At 43.0% G+C, this 24,839-nt stretch overlaps 1 protein-coding gene across 2 annotated transcripts in view; it reads left to right on the plus strand.

Annotated features, from left to right (window-relative positions):
• TFAP2D (transcription factor AP-2 delta) overlaps positions 1 to 11,142 on the plus strand; it is a 30,528-nt gene extending 19,386 nt beyond the window's left edge. Inside the window, exons 4-8 of one of the 2 annotated variants that reach the window (XM_075269277.1) lie at positions 967 to 1,132; positions 2,831 to 2,949; positions 5,536 to 5,677; positions 6,535 to 6,648; positions 10,423 to 11,142. In XM_075269277.1, coding sequence (XP_075125378.1) covers positions 967 to 1,132; positions 2,831 to 2,949; positions 5,536 to 5,677; positions 6,535 to 6,648; positions 10,423 to 10,642 — 761 coding nt within the window. In that variant the 3' untranslated portion in view covers positions 10,643 to 11,142. The remainder of the gene's footprint in view (positions 1 to 966; positions 1,133 to 2,830; positions 2,950 to 5,535; positions 5,678 to 6,534; positions 6,649 to 10,422) is intronic. The other variant, XM_075269279.1, reaches the window with a different exon arrangement.
• The last annotated feature ends 13,697 nt before the right edge of the window (positions 11,143 to 24,839 follow it).

Here is a 24,839-nt window from a genome sequence, read left to right on the forward strand (position 1 = left end):
ATAGGAGATAGATAGATAGATAGATAGATAGATAGATAGATAGATATGAGATAGATAGATAGATAGATAGATAGATAGATAGATAGATAGGAGATATATAGATAGATAGATAGATAGATAGATAGATAGACAGATAGATAGGAGATATATAGATAGATAGATAGATAGATAGATAGATAGATAGGAGATAGATAGATAGATAGATAGATAGATAGATAGATAGATAGGAGATATAGATAGATAGATAGATAGATAGATAGATAGATAGATAGATAGATAGATAGATAGAAGATAGATAGATAGATAGATAGATAGATAGATAGATAGATAGATAGATAGGAGATAGATAGATAGATAGATAGATAGATAGATAGATAGATAGGAGATAGATAGCCAGAAATGTGCTGGGTCCATAAACACTATACGTGGAGAGAAAATGATAGATAAGATGGATACATAGATGGATAGATAGATAGATAGATAGATAGATAGATAGATAGATAGATAGATAGGAGATAGATAGATAGATAGATAGAGGGATAGATAATAGATAAATGTAATGGATAGATGATAGCTAGATAGATAGACAGACAGACAGACAGACAGACAGACAGACAGATAGATAGATAGATAGATAGATAGATAGATAGATAGATAGATACTTCCATTGATTGTATTATATCTGTTCATTGAAAGTCTACAAAAATTAAAGTTCAGAATATTCTAGAAAAACACTATTTATATGGTCACCAGGAGACAGAGGCAAATTGACATAACATAATAATATTGGTAATAACAGACACAAGGATCAATAATACACAGGAATAAACATGGTAGATTCAGTCACTGCCTGCTAATATTGCATAATCTGAGTAGAATTATCTTCCTCGCAGGGTTTCTGAATACATTGTGACTATAGTGTGTGAGCCCTTATAACATCTGCTTCGTGTTTGTCTTCCCTCTAAGGAGGTACCTGCGTAGTAAACCCCACAGACCTGTTCTGCTCAGTTCCTGGCCGGCTCTCTTTGCTAAGCTCCACGTCAAAATACAAGGTCACCATAGCAGAAGTGAAAAGACGTCTCTCTCCTCCCGAATGCCTCAACGCTTCTCTCCTGGGTGGAATATTACGAAGGTAAAAGCAGGTCAATATTTCTATATTTGTATTAGGCAATTATGAAAGGAGTTCTACTATAGCGCCATATAAAATCTAGTGCATGCCTGCTGTGTGCAAGGTATTATATGTCTTACAAAGCTTACATTACTTAAATAGATCTTTAAGAGTATGCAAATAAGTCCTCCTTGGTGGAAAAAGAGGAATATGCTCTAGCGCCACCTTTTGGAAGGTAGCTCCCTATAGATCAATGCCTGGTTTTTCAGAAAACTAGTGCCATGATCTGGGATTAAAATCTATCCATAATAACTCCTCCATTGCAGGGTTATTTCCCCTCTTAAGTTTCTTCTTCCTTTCCCAGAACCCTTAGCAGGTATTGTATGGTCTCTACTGTATACAAAAACATGGCGGAAAAGTAGAAGTCTCTTTAAGGAGACATAATACCCCTTCTGATCCACATGTAATAACCTGAACATGATAGAATATTTCATGTCATATGACCAATCCTGCCCTAGGTCCATGTAATCTGAAAACACCCCCTATATGATGTCCATGTCTAAATAGGACATATGGATAGGGTTGTCCATGTTTCCACTTATGGACCTATAAGACAAGTTGAGGTTGAGACAAATACAGTGTAGCTAAAATACTTGCTAAGATATCTTTGTATCCTGCCTTAGTTCAGTCCTATAGGCTACACAATGGGATTCATCTTGTAAGGGTTGTCCATGTAGCAGCTATGGGGCCCCTAGACAGAAGGGCCCTATTACTAGGGTAAGCCATCACATTATGGTCTGGGGGGAATTACTTCTGGAACATCTTCTGATCCTGAAATTGAAGGTGGTATAGTACTATGTTCTCCTAACTGTAGGTGCCCAGCCACCTTCTGTGGTGGCAAACACAGCACAGCCCCATTCAAGAGAATAGGGTCACCTGCAGCTCCTTGAAAAGCTGGGTGGCCAAGAGTGGCCACCATGCAGAGAAAACTCGGAAGGGGGCTGCACAAGATCGGCATCGTTCTGGGGATCATGGGAGATTCTGAGGACCACCAATGGGTTGTACTAGCAATATTCCCTACTCTCTTTAATATTTGCTATGAGAAACCAAGCTCCTGTGGCCCAATGCAAAATCTGTACCAGGCCCCCAACTACAAAGCATTGTTTATAGCATTGGTCACCTTATGGACCTGCTAAGGCTCCACAACCAAGTGTGACTGTACCATCAAGTTCCACCCCTGATAATTAGGGTTGAGCCGATCTTGAGATTTCAAGATCGATTTTAAAATCCGATTTCCAATCATTTTCCAGCCAATCTTGATCCCGATCTCGATCGAGAAATTTGCTCGATTGCCGATCGGAATCTGATCCTTTCCGATCCCGATCCTCAACCCTGGTCAATGCTTTTCTAAGGGAAAAGTCTCTTTTGGGGTTGAGCCGATCTTGAGATAACCTCCGATCTCGATCCCGCTGGAAAAGATTGGGTCGGAATTCCAATCGTGATCGTGAAATTTACTCGATCGCCGATCGGAATCCGATCTTTTCCGATCCCTATCGCTCAACCCTACTGATAATACTATAGTATAACAATCTAATAATAGAGTGTTGTCCAAACTTTTTTAGCTACATGACAATGACAATGAGGTCTAATACGTCCGTAATAAATAAGACATTCATATAGTTACTTTCCTTGGACTCAACGTCGGGCTTATCCTTCTTCCAGGGCAAAGTCGAAAAATGGGGGCCGTTGTTTAAGAGAAAAGTTGGACAGGCTTGGTCTAAACTTACCTGCGGGAAGGCGAAAAGCTGCTAACGTAACGCTGTTGACATCCTTAGTGGAAGGTAAGTTTGCTTCTCCCTCCCACCTACAGCCCGTGCAACTTGGAATCAGATTAACTATGCCATTCTCCAGTCCTCAAACAATTGTAAATCTTCGCAGTTGTTCAGAACTTTCAGATCTGAAGAATATATCCCACTTGTCTTTGATCATTTTAGATGAAGTCACACAGTGTAGGAGAAGATAAAGTACCTGGATTGGAGTTCTGCTTTCAGTCAGAGGGGGATGAAAGTGTATCCTCATATAGTGGGCATTACAAACCCTCTCCCTTTTATTCCCTTGAATGTTTGGACGAGCTGATCAAATCGAGCAAGGTCTTTCTTCTAAGGTCTTAAGAGATCTTTCCGATACATTTCTCTTCATTAATTCACTTGTCTCAGCCCATCACTTGACGATGAGAAACTTTCATTGAAATGGGCATTTCTGTTGTAGAACTGAGTAATCCATAGATTTTAGGGTCTTCTAAGAATGGAGATCTTGTGGTGTTTGATTTTATCGGCCTACGTTCTGTTCGGTTTATCTTGACATTTGTCTTTGCTCGGTAGTAGAGTTTCTTGGTTTCCCATGGGCTGCCTCGTCATGTACATAGTAGATGAGTTTAGAAAAAGACACCAGTTTGTCAAGTCCAACCTATAAATCTACCACGTTGATCCAGAGTAGGGCAAAAAAAATTTGAGGAAAAATTCCTTTCCAACTACAGATATGGTGATCAGGAAAAAAAACTTTGGATCTATATTGAATACCAAAGTCTTAAATCCAATAACTTATAATATTTTTAGGAACTTGTCCATGAACTTGTCCAAAGATCCAAAAATATTGCCAAGAGATAGGTCCATCTTCATATATTGAGGACCCCTTGTCTCAGCCCATCACTTTGAAATGGGAAGCTTTAATTGAAATGGTAGATTTGGGTAATCCAAATATTTTAGGTTCTTCTAAGAATGGAGATTTTGTGGTTTTACCTTGTAGGGTCTTTGACTTTATCTACGTTCTGTTTCGTTACCTTGAACTTGGTGTATATTTGGTAGAAAATTTTCACGGTTGTAATTGGCTCCCTCAGCCTAGTAACATGGTAGATGAGGTTGAAAAATAGTCCATCAAATCCAACCCATAAAAATACCAAGTTGATCCCGAGCAAGACTAAAAAAAAACATGAAGTAGACGCCAATTGCCCCATAATAGGGGGAAAAAATCCTTCCCGGAATATGGTAATCAGAATAAATCCATGGCTTAATATCTCAGACTGAAATGCTGGGTCCCATTATTTCTACTATCTAGAAGGGCTTCCAGTGACCTCTTTAACTTGTCCAGTTAACCCATTAAGCAGCTTGATATAGCCAGCTGCTCATATACCATCCACCTGTCTCGGCCCATCACTATAAAATCAGGAACTTTAATGAAAATGGGTATTTCTATAGTAGAAATATGGAGTAAGCCACCGTTTGTAGGTTCTCTCGAGAATGGAGATCTTGTGGTTATGCCATGGAGGGTGTTTGATTTCATCTATACTCTGTTTGGATTCACAAAATTTGTGTCCGTTCTTGGTTTGAATGGCTCCGGTTCATGAGTCCAACGTGTAAACCAACCATGTTGATCCAGATTAAGGCAAAAACCATAAGGAGGACACTGAGTGCCCCATATAAGGGGAGAAAAATTTCTTCTTAGTTCCAGATAGGGCAATGGGAATAAATCACTGGATCAATACCAAATACCAAAATGTTAGTTCCCCTATTTATACTTTCTAGAAAGGCTTCCAGTCCCCATTGAACTTGTCCATGGATAGCACTAAGCAGATTATCTTGATGGGGCACGATACAGCCAACTACTCTCAAGAATAGGGAGCCTTGTATATCATGGATAGTTTAAGATCACCAGAGTAGGGGGCACTATCTGCCTATGAGGTTTATGCTTCTTAATAGGGTACATGGGCAGGGAATATCCTAATGGAACAACCCTTTAAGGGATAATGACTTACTATGACTTCTAAACTGTCTTGGGACATACTCATGAACAACCCCTTTAAGAGATAATGACTTTCTATGACTTCTATACTGTCTCGAGACATACTCATTGGTCTGGTGTAATATAAGGTTGGAAATGCAGTGGGCAGCAAAATACAACCTCCATGAAGGTGTTGCCCTTGGATGTTTTTGTACCAAGTGGGTGGTCTCCACTGCTCAGTGTCATCGATGGGCCCATGGAAACTTGACTGTACACTTATATTGGTGGCTGAAAGTAACAACACTGATATCTCTGGATCAGGGAAATCTAGCCAAAAAAGTATTGAGCAAGCGTGTGTTCTTAAAGGAAAGAGGGGAGAAACCAAACAGGCCTGATCCTGCTCCCCCAAGACATCTACAAAGGGAGGAGAGTCAACAAGCTTCCATACATTTTAGATGCTTGGGCCATTGTGCTGAGATCAGCAGTTTTTCCAATATACATCTCACATGCATGTCCAGATTTAGATAAAGGGTCGTAGCGATGCTTCTAGGTCAATGATATGGATGACTGTTTTTTTTAGCCAATCTATTTGCGGCCCACAACCCATTACCTTCTCTCGTATACCAATTCTAGTCTTCCGTTCTTTGCAGGAGAGGCCCTCCATTTAGCCCGAGATTTTGGATACACTTGTGAGACAGAGTTTCCAGCAAAGGCCGTAGGAGAACATCTGGCTAGGCAACACATGGAACAGAAGGAGCAGACAGCGAGGAAAAAGATGATACTTGCCACAAAGTGAGTACTTGGGTTTTTGACGATGTTCATTTTGGCCATTAACGAATTTTTTTGTGGCAATTTTGTGAACTTTTTAACCCTTTTCTCCATACTCTTGTGTTGCTTAATGCTTTGTTGGAAAACTAAACAATTGAGAACTGAAGTTATCGGTGTAAAATTGTCGGATTGGGTCTTTAATACATGGTTAATATTCCATTGTTTATATTTATATAGTTGGTTGACTCCAAAGTAGGAAAAAAAGCCACAATAAAAAATTTGCAACTAATTTTTCGGGAGATGTTCCTCCACTTACTAGACCCCTTTTAATCTTTGTGTAATGGCTACCAGCTTCTTGGACCAATCTATGTACAAGATGTTTTGGTGGCCTTAGACCCTGTTCCTTGCTCTTGGATGGACCAGTTGAGCCCAATCTATATAGAGAACTAAAGAGGTCATGCAGAATCGGAAGAACCCGAGAAAAGTTAAAAAGGAGGTGACCTGATCCTTTTACTATGTACTAGTCATATATTGTGAAATTTGTTTTTGTGAATGGGGTCCTGGCCTGGTTCTTACACCCAGATCACATAATCCGAACAAGACTGGTACCCCCTGGTCTATCATCCAGTGTCGCCTAGATCGGTCAAGGTAATCTTAACTACCTGGACAACCCATTAATCTATTAGTGCCCTCCGAAATCTTTCCTATCCTTTCTTCCCCATGACTATTGACTCTAAAAGATGACCTTGACTAGTTGAAGCACTATGTACTAATTATACCTTATTATATTCTTAATGACCCCCAACTCAAATTCGTAATACATACACATCTCTATATACAATTTCTATATTTGAATTTTTATGGGTTTTGTATTTTTTTAGGCAAATCTGCAAAGAATTTCAGGACCTACTCAGCCAAGACAGGTCACCACTGGGCTCCTCAAGGCCAACACCAATTCTAGACCTTGATATTCAGAGACACTTAACACATTTTAGGTATGTATTTAAGGTGGTAGCTTGAATGGGTTTTGTGAATTTTTACTTTTAAAATACTACAGAAATCTCATTGTTACCATGTTTTAGAGAATTCTGTAAGTTTTATAGGTTGTCTCAGCCCAAAATATCTCTACGGCAATCCTTCATTTTGATGGAGTGAATTAATTTGATTCCTAGTTTAGGAAAGGTTGGGGTTGCCTTCTACTTCTGACAACTTTTTGACAAAGAAGTCTACAAATTTCTTGGATCTGGAGAATCATGATCTCCTTTTTCTCAAGAGCTTAATAGGTCTTGTTAATTCAATAGAATTAATGTTAACTATGGAATCATTTTATCGGAATTTTCTTGTATGGAACGCCATCGCTGTGTGATCGATGGATGTCTCACCACTAGGATCACTACCGATCATTAGAGAGTAGAGATGAGCGAACAGTAAACTGTTCGATATTCGATATTCGTTTCGAGTAGCCCCTCAATATTCAACTACTCGAATCAAATATCGAATCCTATTATAGTCTATGGGGGAAAAATGCACGTTTCAGGGGTAGGCAACATTCAATCAAATAGAACTTACCAAGTCCACGAGTGAGGGTCGGGCTGGATTCTCCAAGAAGTCTTCTCCGTGCAGCGTCCCGGCGGCGTCTTCCGGCTCTGAATTCACTCTGCCAGACATCGGGCCTGGGCAGAGCCGACTGCGCATGCCCATACTACAAGAAAATGGCCGCTTACAGTCAAAGCGGCCATTTTATTGTAGTGCGAACTTTCGCAGTCGGCTCTGCCCAGGCCCAATGCCTGGCAGAGTGAATTCAGAGCCGGAAGACGCCGCCGGGACGCTGCGCGGAGAAGACTTCTAAAGGTAGGAGAAGAACCAGCGTTGATTGGCCGACTGTATAGCATTCGGCCGATCAACGCTGGTTCTGCATCAAATTTTTCCATTCGAATAGTGAGTAGTATTCGATCGAGTACGAGTATTTTGAATACCATAGTATTCGATCAAATACCTACTCGATCGAATACTACTCGCTCATCTCTATTAGAGAGCGAGGAATATGGCACATACAGGGGATGTTTGCATATTTGTGCCCCATATTACAACTTAAAACCATACAGAGAGGTCCGGAACCACTATATACAGATCTTGGGGTATTTCTACTAGTCAGATCATCACTGATCACCCCATGATGGCCTATCCTAAGGATGTCCGAAACATGTTTTGCCATAAACCCCTTTAATAATAGACCTATGATAAGATTAGCATATCCATCTAAGCACATTAAAATCTAAGGCCCCATTCCCACGGAGTAACGCGCCGCTCATTTAGACAAGTAAACACGTGTCAGAGCGCGGAGCTTCAAAACAGATCCCATTGATTTCAATGGATGCCGTCTTAGGCGCGCTACACATTGAAATCAATGGGAGGCTTTATAATCCATTGATTTCAATGGGTAGCGTGCGTAAGCCGGCACCCATTGAAGTCGATGGGATCTGTTTTGAAGCGCCAAACTCTGAAACGTGTTACTCCGTGGGAACGGAGCCTTAAGCTGCCCAGGGTGTCCATCCGGCCCTTATCTGGTTAAAAGTCCTGCAAGCCCAACTTTTTCATCTCACTGCCTCAGTTAAAAAGAATGAACACCCAACGGATACCTGACAGATCTCATTTTAGTCAATGGGGTCCCTTGGGCTATTTCAGCAGTCCTGTTTTCCATTTTTCCAGAAGAATATACACCTTGTACTAGTGTGAACTTAGCATAACTGAAACTTATTAAAAGCAGCAAAAATATATTGCAACTTTTTAGGGTTACATTTGTTGACTATTGAGCCAATGTTACATAAGATGGGCAAGTTGGAGTTTCCCATTAATGTGTTATTCCCATCCTGTAAAGTGATGCTATATGAGGAGGAACCCAGCCTATCACCCCAGCCCTACAAATAGATGGGGAGGACAACACACACACTCAAATGGGTGGGATTCACAGTCACGAAAGGTTGGTAAATGGTTCACTTCCACCCACGTTTCGGGATTTGTATCCCTTTTTCAAGTGCATGGAAATTGTTCCATCACAGAGGCTTCTCAGGTCAAGGGCTCACAGCTTTACTGAACAGTTTCCATATATTTGAAATAGGGATACAAGTCCTGAAACGCGTTGTGCTTTTTTAACCATTAAAGAGTGAACCATTTACCAACATTTCGTGACTGTGAGTCCCACCCATTTGGATGCGTGTGTTGTCCTCGCCACTCCTGGTTTCCTCACCCTGCTACTCACATCTTCTGACGTCTCCTCTGTAGGACAAGTCCGCTGCTACCTGCCAATTTGGGTATTCAATTGGGTATTGGGTATAATATCTTGGTAGCGGAGTCACCAATTCTCAAGGGTTAAAACAGTTTGGTTCAGGAGACCTTAACCTATCTATCTGCGGGGCTGGGGTCTGGCGACAGACTCCCTTTAATTCCAAAAAAATCAGTGTCACTTAGATAAGGATTGGATACAGTACATCTTAAGATGACTAGGAATAGACTAAAAAAATACATTCTAAATTATCTAGTATGAGAAAAAAACTTAAAATAAATTTGAAACAAAAATTAACATGAAAGACAGTCTAACACAAAAGCTAGCTCTACCGAAATAACCCGTATCGCATCTGAGGTTATGTAGGACAAAGGCTCTGATAAGTAATTCATCGTCTGTATGTATCCTTCACAGTAATCCATGTTCTGATAGAAACTTCTCAAGGTAAAAATTACCATTCCGATGCCCAGGGGTTGCATGATTAGACAAAGAACATTCCAGCTTATGTAGACGAGACCCATTCAACGATTCAGAATTTCCTATTCAAAGCAATACACTACACCAATATCATGTTAAATTATAGTGGATTTTTTAAAAAAAAAATGTAAAAAATTTTTTGAACAATTACAGATAATGTTCAAAAAAAAAAAAAAAAAAAGCAAACGAGCAATGAATTAAAATAAAATATTCTACGTAAAACTAGAATTCCTCGTAAAAGTTTTCCCCGGTAGATTTGCGGAATATTCTTATGGAAGGAATTGATTTTGAAGCAATCTCATGTCATGACTTCAAGGCTATTTTTTTTTTTACGTTACTTTTAGAGATGAGCGGACACTAAAATGTCCGAGGTTCGAAATCCGATTCGAAGAGCTGCACACGGATTTCGAACCCCATTATAGTCTATGGGGGGAAATGCTCGTTTCAGGGGTACGCAAAATTCGATACAATTATACTTACCAAGTCCATGAGTGACGGTCGGGCTGGATTCTCCTTGAAGTCTTCTCCCGGCGCAGCGTCCCCGCGTCTTCTTCCGGCTGGAATTCACTCTGCCTAGGCATCGGGGCCTAGGCAGAGCCGACTGCGCATGCGCGGTCGGCTCTGCCCGGCCCGACGCCTGAGCAGAGCCGACGGCGCAGGCGAGGGCATGCCTGCGCATGCGCAGTCGGCTCTGCCTAGGCCGGATGCCTAGGCAGAGTGAATTCCAGCCGGAAGACGCCGTGGGGGCGCTGCACGGAGAAGACTTCTAAAGGTAGAGAAGAACCAGAGTTGATTGGCAGAATGTATAGCATTCTGTCAATCAACGCCGGTTCTGCATCGAACCTTAAACTTCGAACAGCTAGTAGTGTTCGATCGAGTACGAGTATTTCGAATACCGTAGTATTCGATCGAACACCTACTCGATCGAACACTACTCGCTCATCTCTAGTTACTTTGAATAATCCCCAAATATGACTCATTTTTTGTGTGTGTGATTTTTGTGTTCCAGTTTGATCACTCATGGTTTCGGGACTCCGGCCATTTGCGCAGCTCTAAGCACCTTCCAAACCGTTCTAAGCGAGATGCTCAATTATTTGGAGAAACATTCGACAAATAAATCCGGGGGGGTCTCGGAGAGCACCCAAGGAAATAGCAACTCAGAAAAGGGGGCCCTGAGGAAATCGTCAGACGTCGTCGTAAAAGACGCCAAGACCGAAAAGACTGACTAGCCGGACTGATTCTCCTTCAGAGTTTTTTTTGCTGCTGACTATTTTTTTTAACGAAAAAACTGTAAATCTCTTTAGGTTGGACTATTTACAAGGGACCAAAATCACTTACTTTTGAACATTGTAAATTCCGTGAATTTTTTCACCTTTTTAGTTGATTTATAAATTCTCCAAAAAATTACTATATATAACCAAGCAATCGATGTAACCTCCCGATGGGTGTCACTACAAAAAAAAAAAGTTTCCGATGAGGATAATTTTTTTTTTTTTTTTTGGATTTTTTTTTTCACATCTCGTTTTTATTCGACGTGAGCTGTTTTTGGATATGGAATAAAAAAAAAAAAAAAAAAAAAAAAGAAGCAAAGCACCATATTGAGATGACTTATAGAGGATAATAAAATTGAAAGCAATTAAATTTTACTATGTTTTATGTCTATTGCATTGTGTTAAAAAAAAAAAAAACTTTTTATTTGTAAAGATGTTCAGATATTGGTTTCGAGAGAACGCCGACCCTTCAATTTGAGGAATGTGTTTCCAATCGAAAGTAAATGTGCTTTTCGTAAAGTTTTAAAGGTATATATTAACTTTTTGTTAGATCTTTTGGAATTTCTTATAATAAAAACTGGGGCGTAAAGGAGATCTCCAAAGATGGTGCCAAGGCTAAGGCCCACGTTGCGGGAACGCAGCTTTTTTCGTTGCAGATCTTGTGGTGGTTTTTTGAGCCAAAGCCAAGAATGGTTTCCAATAGAATTGGAAATATATAGAAAATTTTTATACTTCTAACTTCTGCTCAAACTTGTTCTGGATTGGCTCAAAAAACGTGAGGCCTCATCCTTAGAGTACGTTCACATGTATGAATCTTACGCGGATTTGAGGTCAGATTCCATCCCCGAATCCTTGGCAGATTCTACCCCGAATTTTTTGCCCATTGTTTTTGCAGCAGGATGCAGAAAAAATAAGCCTCCTGCTCAGTGGCGTAACTACCACCATAGCAGCAGAGGCAGCTGCCACAGGGCCCGGGACATTAGGGGCCCGGTGACAGCCGCTACCGCTACTATCGTTATACTCGGGGGTCTTTTCGGATCCCGAGTGTAATGATTGGTGCACCAGGAGAGGTAAGAAACATAAAAAACACTGTTAATTACCTCTCCACGATCCTGGCCAGGCCTCCTTCCTAGTTGTCTGACGTCTCTGACATCACATGAACCCGGCCTGCGTCCAGGGTCATGTGACATCCGACGTCATTGAAGAAGGACGGCCGACAGCGTAGGAGCCGGGGGACAGGTAACAAACAGTAGTTTTTTATTGTTTTTATTCCTCCGGGTCTCCGATTATTATACTTTGGGGTCTGAAAAGACCCCAGAGTATAATAATTGTTTATGGGTGTCCACAGTGGGACATAATAGTGTTTGCAGGGGCCGCTATGGGGGATAATACTGTGTGCAGGGGCCGCTATGGGGATAATACTGTGTGCAGGGGCCACTATGGGGGATAATACTGTGTGCAGTGGTCACTAAGGGACATAATACTGTGTGCAGAGGAACTATGGTGGATAATACTGTGTGCAGGGGCTACTATGGGGGATAATACTGTGTGTAGCGGCTACTATGGGGGATAATACTGTGTGGAGGGGCCACTATGGGGGATAATACTGTGTGCAGAGGCCACTATGGGACATAATACTGTGTGCAGGGGCCGCTATGGGGGATAATACTGTGTGCAGGGGCCACTATGGGGCATAATACTGTGTACAGGGGGCACTATTGGGTATAATACTGTGTGCAGGGGCCGCTATGGGGGATAATACTGTGTGCAGGGGCCACTATGGGGGATAATACTGTGTGCAGGGGCCACTATGGGGCATAATACTGTGTACAGGGGGCACTATTGGGTATAATACTGTGTGCAGGGGCCGCTATGGGGGATAATACTGTGTGCAGGGGCAACTATGGGGGATAATACTGTGTGCAGGAGCCACTATGGGGGATAATACTGTGTGCAGGGGCCACTATGGGGGATAATACTGTGTGCAAGGGCCACTATGGGGGATAATACTGTGTGAAGGGGCCACTATGGGGCATAATGGAGCACGCAGGAATGCGTAGGAGGGGTTCGGTTGAGGTCTTCGGCGTCGTGGGGGGGGGGCCATGTCAAAAGTTCGCAACGGGGCCCCACCATTCCTAGTTACGCCACTGCTCCTGCTCGATCTTGCCTCAGATTCCATGGCTGATTCAGTTTCGGATTCCGCCACTTGGGAGTTCCATTCATTTGGGCCTAATTAACAGCAGAAAGCCACAACGGAATGCCAATGCCCCTCATCGGCATTCTGTTACAGCAATACCATAGCCGTAGGAACGTACCCTAACTGTGAAAACCTCTCTTCAAGGTTCACCATTAGCCTTTTGAATCAGGGGATAATAAAACTCCTTAGGGGGTGTGCGCCTATACAGGCGTATGGAGACTTACAAGCCATTTTCGCTCCACTAGGGGATTATGGGAAAAATATGTAAATCTGTTTTCCAAGATGTAAATAGTAAAACAGTGCCTCTGCTTGCTGCCCTCTAGGGGCAGCTCCCTTGAACATCATGCACGACTTTTTTCAACAAGCCTTAATGCTATGATGCGAGGTTTAGCCAAACTAGATTCCCAGATGTAGACAGCTAGACAGCACTGTTTCGATCTGTTGGATCTCATCAGCACAGTGTAGGGATACTAGTTTGGCAGAGGGAGTGCCCTAGAGGGCAGCAAGCAGAGGCAACGTTTTCCTATTTACATCTTGGAAAACAGATTTGCATATTTTTACTATTAGCCGCCTGGTCAAAGATTTGGTCGGCAACATCATTGGAGACATTCTTTGTGGGGGATTTGTCACTAGGTCAGGACTCTGGAACTGGTTGGCATAGTCACTCCCTGATGTTAACAGTGGCTAGGTGGTACGTCTTGATGTTTCGATGTCCTCCCAGTTGTCGTAGACACACTTCGGTTATTTGGGTTACTAAGAAATTTGGCTGCTTATATATTTATGTATATACATATATATATATATTATATATATATATATATATATATATATATATATATATATATATATATATACACATATATTTATTTATTTATTTATGTTTATTTGCCAAAATCCAAAATTCAGTGACAACTTGACATTCGACCAGATACAAAATACCATATCATAAGGGCAAGGATTTCCCCATGTGATGTTCCCTTCTCCAAATGTATTCTTCTTGCATCTTGCAATGTAGTGTTCAACCATTGAGCCAAAAACGGTAAAAACTCTAATGAACCCTATAGTTTTTGTACAAATGCTTGTCCGGCCAACACCTATCTGCCCCTCTTTTCCCATATGGATTCATATTAGGTGAGGCCGTGTATGTATTTGTTGTCAATGGAGAGAGGGGAGAAGGCCACTGCCAGAGATCTTTGGTGATGGCTTCTCTTCACAGACATCAAACGATTGGGCATAATAAGATTCATCATGTCCATTCCTTCCTATATTCAGAATCATCAGGAGGACCCATACTCTTAAACTAGTCAGCAGGTTCCACTGAAATTGAGTTTGGATGACTTTTGTGTTATATATATGGGGACCGTTAACTTCCAATCTTGGGCTAAGTTGGGAGATTTTGTTCCATGGAGTAGGATTGAGCCGATCTTGAGATTTCAGGATCGATTTTAAAATCTGATTTCCGAACTTTTTCCAGCCGATCCCGATCATGAAATTTGCCGATCACCAATTGGGATCCGATCTTTCCCGATCCCAATCGCTCAACCCTGATTGTATATTATATATACAGTTGGGTTGAGCCGATCTTAAGATTTCAAAATCCAATTTTCGATCATTTTCCGTCCGATCCCGATCGTGAAATGTGCCCGATCACCGGTCGGGATCCGATCTTTCCCAATCCCGATTGCTCAACCCTACTCATAAGCAAATAAGGAGCAGAGACTCAAATGAATAAAAAATAAATTTTCACCACCATTACTATTGGGGTCACAGGGGTTGTAGGTATATCTGGGCCTAGAAGACAAGGGGGGCCCACAGGTCACTGGGACTAGATAAACTTATTTGATCTTCTTTCTGATTCTCTTTTTGGCATTTTTAATTTATTTCCCCTGCCCCCTGGTGTCCTAGAGTGAAAAGATTTCTAATACATAGCCTTCCACTGTCAGAAAGGAAAAAAATAAACCAAAAGTTTACCATTTATAAAACCAACCCAATTCTATTGGTAATTGTTTTGGTACCGGAATATATTTTGTAGGCAGAGAGCGTCCATAATGGTATGATAAGTCTTACCAGATTTGGCCCAGGATTAATTGGATCAAGTGGTAATAGTCACGTGGAGAATATGGAAGATTCATCAATGTATTTACTCCCATTTTCTTCAGCAATTACATTTATTTGCCCCTTCTTCTTCTCCATCCAAATATACCAAGAAACGTGTGTGGGCTTTCATGGCTTTGTCGAGCACAAGTGCCAGGAAGCGATGACAGGTACAACTTGGCACCAACTTCAGCCAACACCCTATGCCATAAGCCATATGCACATGACTATATTATGGCACGTTCCAAGTTGCCATGGTCGTGTATTCCTTTAATTTCTCATGGTGATATACTAAGTATTGAAGGGAAGGAAACCTCCATAATTCTGTGTCACATGGATATGCATACTGCCCATGACTCTGTAGTATATGGCCACTGGATCTTTGTGTGTCTCCAAACAGCCTTCATGGCTGTATCTCTTAAGAGTTGAGGATACACTACATTCCCTTATAAATTGTGGGTGCTCAAGTAGAGTTCAGCACCTTCTTATATAATTGTAAGTAGGGATGAGCCAATCTTAAGATTTCAAGATTGTTTTCAATCATTTTCAATTTGCTTGATCGCCAATCGAGATCCGATCTTTCCCGATCCCGATCACGAAAACTTAGTTACTTTATGCTCATGGAGTAGGGTTGAGTTAATCTTGAGATTTCAGGATCGTTTTTAAAATCTGATTTTCGATCATTTTCCAGACAATCCCGATCGCAATCGGGAAATTTGCTCGATCGGGATTTGATCTTTCCCGATCCCGATCGCTCAACCCTAATTGTAAGAAAACCTCCAAACTTCAGTTTGGAAGCCTTATGTTTTTGGCAGTGTAACTAGAGATAAGGGAACCAGTTCAGGTCAAACCAGATTTGGCCCAAATTTTGCAAAAGTTTAAAGTTTGCTTTGGGGGGGGTTCCTCATATGAAATAATATTACTTTGATGTCTCTTCAGACCCCAGATTATAATAGGTGGAGGTCCAGGGGAGATGGAAAAAAATAGCAAACGGTTATACTTATCTTCCCCTGACTCCTTCGGGGCATTCTTGAGGTATCTGGCGTTCTCTCTTGGTCTCCATGTTGATGTTATGCACCTAGGACACATCACATCACCAGGAGAGGCCAAAAAATGTGAAAGTGAGTATAATAATTTACTGCAATGCATGTCGGCAACCATTTTAGTTTGCCCAAGACAAATTCTCAATTGTTTGGTTTTGTTAAAAAATCAGGTCGAACTCGGTTCATGACAAAGCAGTTCGCCCATATTGATATTGGACTGACTCCTAGATTATGTTCAGAGATGAGTTGGTGTCCAGTGTACCCTATGGCCTCCTGGGTTATGTTGTGCACCCTGGAGTCACTCCTGGGCCTTGTCAGAGCTGGATGCATCCATATCATGATGTTTGGTGTCATGACGTTGGCATGCTCCATGTGGCTTTGGAGGCCCAATAATAGGCTTCAGTGGTGACCCTGGAGAATATGACATTACCAAAGAGACTGGAAGAGACCAGTAGACAACTCAGAGGGGTTACCGTGAGGATGCCCAGATGAGGTGAAGAAAGGTGAGTATAACTATTTCTTATATTTCCTCACATCCGCTGAGGTCCCACAATACAATAATTTCACTTCTAGTTTTTGACAAAATTATTTGACCTGAAATTCATATTTGGGCTCAACCATCCAAACTCGAAACAAAATGAATCTTATAGGTGAAGAGTGGTGACCCATCTGGTTCAGTCTTCTTTCATAGCCATCCTTGAATAAGAACATCATCCATTTGCCCTGTCTTCAATAAAACCATCGGAGTGAAGAAGTTTAGTCCATTCCTTAGATAAGTTCCTTACCACCATTTTTGTATCTTTTTGGTGCTTATGGAAATTTGATATCAACCATGGAAAAGTGACTTAGCGGCTTCTAATCGGTCTAAAGGGTAGTAGCCCAGGTTCTTATTGGTTGGGATGGTTTGCAGAAACAGACCAGAGAGAGAGTATTTTGGTGTAGAGGGGTATTATGTGGGGCCCATTAGGCCCAATACCCTTTCTTGCATCAAATTTGTTCCCAAACCCCTGTTCTGCACTTCGTTTGCCCCTTTGTGTGAATGTGGGTGGAGAGAGGCAGGTCAGGCCAGGGATGGGACAGATTCTCTTGTTTCCTGCACCTGTTGGAGCCTTTATTAAGACTGGTGTACGAAATGCTAGTCTTAGTACATTTTCTCCAGTGTTCGTTATGTTGCATCCAGTGGCGTAACTAGGAATGGCGAACTTTTGACATGGCCCCCCCCCCATCCCAACTGACGCCGAAGACCTCGACTGATCCCCTCCTCCGCACTCTATTATGTCCCTTAGTAAGCCCTGCACACAGTATGATGTCCCTTACTGGCCCCTGCACACAGTATTAACCCCAATAGTGGTCCCTGCACACAGTATGATGTCCCTTACTGGCCCCTGCACACAGTATTAACCCCAATAGTGGCCCCTGCACACAGTATTAACTCCAATAGTGGCCCCTGCACACAGTATTAACCCCAATAGTGGCCCCTGCACACAGTATGATGTCCCTTACTGGCCCCTGCACACAGTATTAACCCCAATAGTGGCCCCTGCACACAGTATGATGTCCCTTACTGGCCCCTGCACACAGTATTAACCCCAATAGTGGCCCCTGCACACAGTATTAACTCCAATAGTGGCCCCTGCACACAGTATTAACCCCAATAGTGGCCCCTGCACACAGTATTAACTCCAATAGTGGCCCCTGCACACATTATTATCCCCAATAGTGGCCCCTGTACACAGTGTTATCCCCAATAGTGGCCCCTGCACACAGTATTATACCCCATAGTGGCCCCTGCACACAGTATTAACCCCAATAGTGGCCCCTGCACACAGTATTAACCCCAATAGTGGCCCCTGCACACAGTATTAACCCCAATAGTGGCCCCTGCACACAGTATTATGTCCCTCTGTGGACACCCATAAACAATTATTATACTCTGGGGTCTTTTCAGAATCCAGAGTATAATAATCGGAGACCCGGGGAATAAAAACATTGAAATAAAACACTGTTGCTTACCTGTCTCCCGGCTCCTAGGCTGTCTACCGCCGCTCACATCCTTCTTTAATGACGTCAGACATGACATGACCTGGGAAGCAGGCCGGGTTCATGTGACGTCAGAGACGTCAGACAAAGTAGGAAGGAGGCCTGGCAGGATCGTGGAGAGGTAAGTAACAGTTTTTTATGTTTCTTACCTCTCCGATCCGCCGATCATTATACTCGGGGGTCTGCAAAGACCCCCGAGTATAATGATAGTCTTTGTGGGGCCCGCGGTGTCACTTGCCAATCCCGGCCCAGCCAGGATCGGCAAGTGAATAGGGCCCGGCTGTCACCGGGCCCCCTAATGGCCCGGGCCCTGTGGCAGCCGCCTCCGCTGCCTCTGCAGTAGTTACGCCCCTGGTTGCATCCCATGTGTGCAGCTTTCTGACCCTGGTAATTGTCCACTTGTAGATGCTCTAACCTTAATTGTGCACCAACTTAAAGGAACCTGTCTGGTGACCAATGCCCATTAAAAGGGTTGTCCATCAAAAGTGACCATGAACAGTTGACATTGCAGAGGCCACCTGTCAACCCCTTACCGATCAGATATTTATGGCCTATTCTAAGGTGGGGACTACCTGTCAGCCCCCCTACTGATCAGATATTTATGGCCTATTCTAAGGTGGGGAAACCTGTCAGCCCCCATACCGATCAGATATTTATGGTTTATTCTAAGGTGGGGGCTACCTGTCAGGTCCCCCAACCGATCATATATTTATGGCCTAGTCTAAGGTGGGGATTACCTGTCATCCCCCCTACTGATCAGATATTTATGGTCTATTCTGAGGTGGGGACTACCTGCCAGCCCCCCCTACTGATCAGATATTTATGGTCTATTCTGAGGTGGGGGCTACCTGTCAGCCCCTTACCGATCAGATATTTATGGCCTAGTCTAAAGTGGGGATCAGATATTTATGGCCTAGTCTAAGGTAGGGACTACCTGTCAGCCCCCCTACTGATAACATATTTATGGCCTAGTCTAAGGTAGGGACTACCTGTCAGCCCCCCTACTGATAACATATTTATGGCCTAGTCTAAGGTGGGGATTACCTGTCAGCCCCCCTACCAATCAGATATTTATGGCCTATTCTAAGGTGGGGATTACCTGTCAGGTCCCCCAACCGATCAGATATTTATGGCCTAGTCTAAGGTGGGGACTACCTGCCAGCCACCGTACCAATCAGATATTTATGGCTTATTCTAAGGTGGGGACTACCTGCCAGCCCCCCTACCAATCAGATATTTATGGCCTATTTTAAGGCGGTGGCTACCTGTCAGCACCTTACTGATCAGATATTTATGACTTTGTCTAAGGTGGGGGCTACCTGTCAGCCCACCTACCAATAAGATATTTGTGGTCTATTCGAAGGTTGGGGCTACCTGTCAAGCCCCCCTACCGATCAGATACTTATGGCCTAGTCTAAGGTGGGGGCTACCTGTCAGCCCCCCTACCGATCAGATATTTATGGCTTTGTCTAAGGTGGGGGCTACCTGCCAGCCCCCCTACCGATCAGATATTTATGGCTTTGTCTAAGGTGGGGACTACCTGTCAGCCCACCTATCGATCAGATATTTACGGCTTATTCTAAGGATAAGCTATAAATTAAAAATTATTGGCCAACCCCTTTAGGGGCATCAAAAGACACAAAGGCAACAGTACGCGCTTGTGGATGTTTTATTTAGTAACCTCCTATATACGCACTCCCTGTTAGTAAATAATATATCTGCAATCTAACCAGTCACCGTCCTCCCTCTCCGATCCTATCTGTAAACCTGCTTAGCGTTATAAGACTAGACAGAATAAATAAGTGACCAAAATGTATTATCTGATTGTTCCGACAGCTCCGGTACAGATCTGCGGCCCCGCAATAACTGATGAGTATTTCTGCTTTTACTGACAAAGGCAGCACTATTGGGTGTGTACGGTAGGAAAGCGGATGTGGAATATTCATGCTCTTCATTATCGCTCTTGTAGCATTAGGAAGGGTCTACTCTGGGGACGAGAGCATTTTGTTACTGAAGAATCTATGGGAGAATATATTTTGGAGGGTAAATAAAGGAGCCATCACTTCTAATGGATTGGGGTTAGGGTTGAGCGACGGTGTTCGGAAAAAATCGGATTCCGATCGGCGATCGAGAAAATTTCACGATCGCAATCGGAATTCCGAACACGATCTTTTTAGGTGGCATCGAGATCGGTAGTATTTCCCACAATGCCTTCACACTGAGTATATAGTGTATACTCAGTGTGAAGGCTCCGCTGCAGTTCCATAGGAATGAATGGAAGCAGCCGGCACACAGCCTTAACCCCCTGCGCGCCGGCTGCCTCCATTCATTGGAATGGGAGGCTAAACTAACATCTCTAGCAGCTACTTACCTCTAGAGATGGCTGCTCCGGTGCCCTCCTTCTTCTTGCCTCACTTTTTGCCCAGGCTCATGGCCCCATATCACATAAAGGTTCCTTTTCACAGTATAAAAGTAAGTGAACCCTTAAATGTAATAACCTGTATATCCCCTGTATATCTTCTTTGCATCTGCCAGTAAGATTTATGCAGAAGAATTTTGGACCATTCCTCTCTGCTAATGTGTTTCAGTTCATCAATATTTCCGGGACGCCTTACGTGCAGGCCCTTCTTCAGGTCAAGTTACAGCATCTCCATACTTTTAAGGTCAGGTCTCTGATTGGCTAGTCTTGCGTGATCCGGGTCATGGTCTTGTATCGACAAACATTTCTAGAGCTGGAGGTCATGGATGATTGCCCTTACATTCTCCTGTAAAATGTTTAGATGCACCTTTGCATCTTTGCATTATAGAATAGGAGCTGCAACCTATGAAGTTTCTGCCGGGGCTTCGCCGTTGAGATGAGATTTTGTTGTGGGGGGACCAGAGCTGGACCACAGGGCATCAGAGATAGGTAAGTATGATTTTTTAGTTTTTGTTTTACACCCACCATGGCTGTGGCAGAGCCTGGACCGCCCCTTTAACTGAGCCAATTCTTCCATGCAACCTGCACTCCCATTGCAAAAGCGAAGAAAAATCTTTACTAATTTACTTTTAACGCCTAAACTTTTCCAGGTCTCCATTTGGTTCTTCCAAAGCTTCAGGGTTCAATAGTTGAGTGAGGAATAATGCAGCGGGCGGCTCCGTCCACGCAGAAGGTTATACGTTGCGCTCACTCTGTATCCAGGATCTGATTCTATTCTGTTTGAGTCTCTCTGTAGATGGAACACAATGTGATCTTCTAGTTAATAAGTAACTAAGCTCCATGGACCACATGTGGAGAGGCAGCTTTAACATGAAGTATAGGCGCCCCCTGGTGGCAAATGGTAAGAACAGACCTGGGTTAAGACGGAACGTCCTATAGGAGCAACTTAATGACATGTCACATAATAACATCCCATCCCGATGACAATTGTGCGATGACGAGTGACATTATACAGACGCTGCTTGTCTTGTCTTCAACAAGCGAGTTATGGAAAAATGGTGCTGTTTTTAATTTAAAAAGAGGTTCTTCAGCAGCTGCAGAAGATGTTATACAATGTTCTTGTTATTTCAGAACATTTTTGTACAAAAAAAAACTGCAAAACACAATAAACTCAGCTGCTGCAGATCCTCTTGGTGAAGAAATATGAGGGTGTTTAATATTAAACAATCAGTGCTGCACAGCTTTCCGTTACTCTTCAAAATGAGGTGCTGCAGCAGCTAGTCTATTACTTCAACATCCTGGCCCAACATCACCACCATTAATGGAGTAAACCAACCAATGACATCCCAATATATCATTGGCCAATGACCTATAGTAACCCTTTTTTTGGTGCATAAATCCTTTCTATCTACCATAGTGCAGGGACTCCTTAATCTACTGAAGAGGTCCCTTTAATCAATGGGCTAATCAAGGACATAGTAAGACAATGATCAACAATTTCTTAAGCAATCCACAATTCTATTTCACAGACTGCAGGAAGTCAGGAGCAGCATTAAATACTGTTCACCATCGCACCCCAAACACAGAGCATGGCACTGGGTGTAGTGTATAGCGGCCCCAACAAACAGTCAGTAGGGCTGCTATACAAATATAGTTACAGCTGCTATGTTGTATATATGTACAGTCATGGCCAAAAGTTTTGATAATGATACAAATATTAATTTTTACAAAGTCTACTGCTTCAGTTCTTCTAATGGCAATTTGCATATACTCCAGAATGTTATAAAGAGTGATCAGCTTATCAGCAATTACTTGCAAAGTCAATATTTGCCTAGAAAATGAACTTTATCCCCCAAAACACATTTCAACATCATTGCAGCCCTGCCTTAAAAGGACCAGCTAACATCGTTTCAGTGATTGCTCCAGTAACACAGGTGCGGGTGTTGATGAGGACAGGGCTGGAGATCAATCTGTCATAAGTAAGAATGACACCACTGGACACTGTAAAAGGAGGCTGGTGCTTGGCATCATTGTTTCTCTTCTGTTAACCATGGTTATCTCTAAAGAAACACGTGCAGTCATCATTGCACTGCACAAAAATGGCCTAACAGGGAAGAGTATCGCAGCTAGAAAGATTGCACCTCAGTCAAAAATCTATCGCATCATCAAGAACTTCAAGGAGAGAGGTTCCATTGTTGGCAAAAAGGCTCCAGGGCGCCCAAGAAAGACCAGCAAGTGCCAGGACCGTCTCTTAAAAGTGTTTCAGCTGCGGGATCGGGCTACCAGCAGTGCAGAGCTTGCTCAGGAATGGCAGCAGGCAGGTGTGAGTGCATCTGCACGCACTGTGAGGCGGAGACTCTTGGAGCAAGGCCTGGTCTCAAGGAAGGCAGCAAAGAAGCCACTTCTCTCCAGAAAAAACATCAGGGACAGACTGATATTCTGCAAAAGGTACAGGGAGTGGACTGCTGAGGACTGGGGGAAAGTCATTTTCTCTGATGAATCCCCTTTTCGATTGTTTGGGACATCTGGAAAACAGCTTATTCGGAGAAGACGAGGTGAGCGCTACCACCAGTCTTGTCTCATGCCAACTGTAAAGCATCCTGAAACCATTCATGTGTGGGGTTGCTTCTCAGCCAAGGGAATCGGGTCTCTCACAGACTTGCCTAAAAACACAGCCATGAATAAAGAATGGTACCAGAATGTCCTCCAAGAGCAACTTCTCCCAACCGTCCAAGAGCAGTTTGGCGATCAGCAATGCCTTTTCCAGCATGATGGAGCACCTTGCCATAAAGCAAAGGTGATAACTAAATGGCTTAGGGAACAAAACATAGAGATTTTGGGTCCATGGCCTGGAAACTCCTCAGATCTTAATCCCATTGAGAACTTGTGGTCAATCATCAAGAGACGGGTGGACAAACAAAAACCTACAAATTCTGACAAAACGCAAGCATTGATTGTGCAAGAATGGACTGCTATCAGTCAGGATTTGGTCCAGAAGTTGATTGAGAGCATGCCAGGGAGAATTGCAGAGGTCCTGAAGAAGAAGGGTCAACACTGCAAATATTGCAACGCTGCATTAACTCATTCTAACTGTCAATATAAGCTTTTGTTACTCAGAATATGATTGCAATTCTATTTCTGTATGTGATAAAAACATCTGACAGACACACATAAAAACCAGAGGGCAGCAGATCATGTGACAATAGAAGATTTGTGTCATTCTCAAAACTTTTGGCCATGACTGTATATATATACCTATCAATATGTCTGCTAAACAGCCATAAGCAAATGTTCCTTCAGGCAATTATAGCAGCTACCCTAAGGAATATACTGGAATATACATCAGGGATTCATGGAGGTGTAGGAGACCCTTTTACCTGAAATGATTCCCAAAGGGTTCGGGTTTGTTGAAACTTTTAGAGAAATTCAGGTGAAATTTGGTTGGTTTCAAATTGATTCGCCTATGTGTTGATTACCTATCTATCTCATATCTGTCTATCTATCTATATCTATCTATCTATCTATCTATCTATCTATCTCATATCTGTCTATCTATCTATCTATCTATCTATCTATTTCTATCTATCTATCTATCTATCTATCTATCTATCCCATATCTATCTCATATCTGTCTATCTATCTATCTATCTCTATCTATCTATCTATCTATCTATCTATCTATCCAGTGGTGTAACTACCGTGGTAGCAGCAGTAGCAGCTGACACAGGGCCCGGGCCATTAGGGGGCCCGGTGACAGCCGCTACCGCTGCGTTTTTTTTTAAATAGGCTGTCACGGGCCCTATTCACTTGCCGATCCTGGCTGGGCTGGGATCGGCAAGTGACACCACGGGCCCCACAGACACTATCATTATACTCGGGGGTCTTTGTAGACCCCCGAGTATAATGATCGGCGGACCGGAGAGGTAAGGGAACATAAAAAACTGTTACTTACCTCTCCACGATCCTGCCAGGCCTCCGTCCTACTGTTGTCTGACGTCTCTGACGTCACATGAACCCGGCATGCTTGCCGGGTCATGTGACGTCCGACGTCATTAACGAAGGACGCGAGCGCTGGTCAGCACAGCACAGGAGGACAGCACAGCACAGGAGCCGGGGAACAGGTAAGAAGCAACAGTGTTTTTTTTTTAATGTTTTTATTCCCCGGGTCTCCGATTATTATACTCTGGGGTCTGAAAAGACCCCAGAGTATAATGATTGTTTATGGGTGTCCACAGAGGGACATAATACTGTGTGCAGGGGCCACTATGGGGGATAATAGAGTGCGGAGGAGGGGGTCGGGCGAGGTGTTCGGCGTCAGTTGGGATGGGGGGGGGCCATGTCAAAAGTTCGCCACGGGGCCCC

Source organism: Leptodactylus fuscus, chromosome 3 (assembly GCF_031893055.1).
Source record: "Leptodactylus fuscus isolate aLepFus1 chromosome 3, aLepFus1.hap2, whole genome shotgun sequence".
Classification (NCBI taxonomy): Eukaryota; Metazoa; Chordata; class Amphibia; order Anura; family Leptodactylidae; genus Leptodactylus; species Leptodactylus fuscus.